The sequence below is a fragment of the Branchiostoma floridae genome, chromosome 9, assembly GCF_000003815.2.
Source record: "Branchiostoma floridae strain S238N-H82 chromosome 9, Bfl_VNyyK, whole genome shotgun sequence".
NCBI classification, from domain to species: domain Eukaryota; kingdom Metazoa; phylum Chordata; class Leptocardii; order Amphioxiformes; family Branchiostomatidae; genus Branchiostoma; species Branchiostoma floridae.
The window spans coordinates 284,132-284,880 of NC_049987.1; the positions used below are offsets into that span (position 1 = coordinate 284,132).

The 749-nt window shown below is 44.6% G+C and overlaps 1 protein-coding gene across 1 annotated transcript in view; it reads right to left on the reverse strand.

The window, feature by feature from the left end:
* The window catches only part of LOC118423591 (E3 ubiquitin-protein ligase BRE1A-like), an 11,344-nt gene extending 10,698 nt beyond the window's left edge, over positions 1-646 (reverse strand). The window contains exon 1 of the mRNA XM_035831805.1: positions 15-646. Within this exon, the coding sequence (XP_035687698.1) occupies positions 15-149 (135 nt within the window). The 5' untranslated portion in view covers positions 150-646. The remainder of the gene's footprint in view (positions 1-14) is intronic.
* Between the last annotated feature and the right edge of the window lie 103 nt (positions 647-749).

Below are 749 nucleotides of genomic sequence, written 5' to 3' on the forward strand. Positions count from 1 at the left end.
GAAGACATCCTAACCTGAATATGCACTGTTTCACTTACTGTCCCCGGGCGAACCCTTTTGACAGGTAACAACTTGCTGTTTCTGTCTGTATACGTGACGACTCTGTCGTCTGATGTTGAAAAAAACCACAGCCCCGTCCCGTCCGCCATGTTGATGAAATGAGACAGACCTCAATCATGGGCTAACCACCCATTTTAACAGATGCGGCAAGGCACGCCTCTGTCACGCGCTAATCACGCAAAGGGCACGCCCGTAAAATTGTCACAAACTAGGAAAAAGTTTGCAGGTGCAGGTGCGTGGCAAGAGTCAAACCTTAGGTTGCCATTGGTTACGAGAGTAAACAATGGCCGCTACAGTTTTACGCCGCCCAGCTGGTCTTCTTGGGACGTTACTTGTTACGCCGAGGACCATTCTGATTGGTCAATCAAGTCCCTCGTACGGATCGCCGAAGTCAGTGACCTCAACGTGCTTCGCCACACAAAACCAACCAAGAAAATAAAAGAAAAGAAAACGTCTACATGTTCAAAATCATTAACCTTGCTTGTAACAAGACATGAGGCGAAAAAGGACCAAGAAGTCTTTTATTCTTGTATTCAGCATGATTGATGCCAACAATGAAATCGTTGATCTGTGATCCGACAGGAAATTGTATTTTCTCCGTAACGTTACATGTACGTTGCTTGATTATCATACATTTTGTATATGAGGGGAAATAAAAAAAATCTCGGCCTCATCCAGAAATAATGATC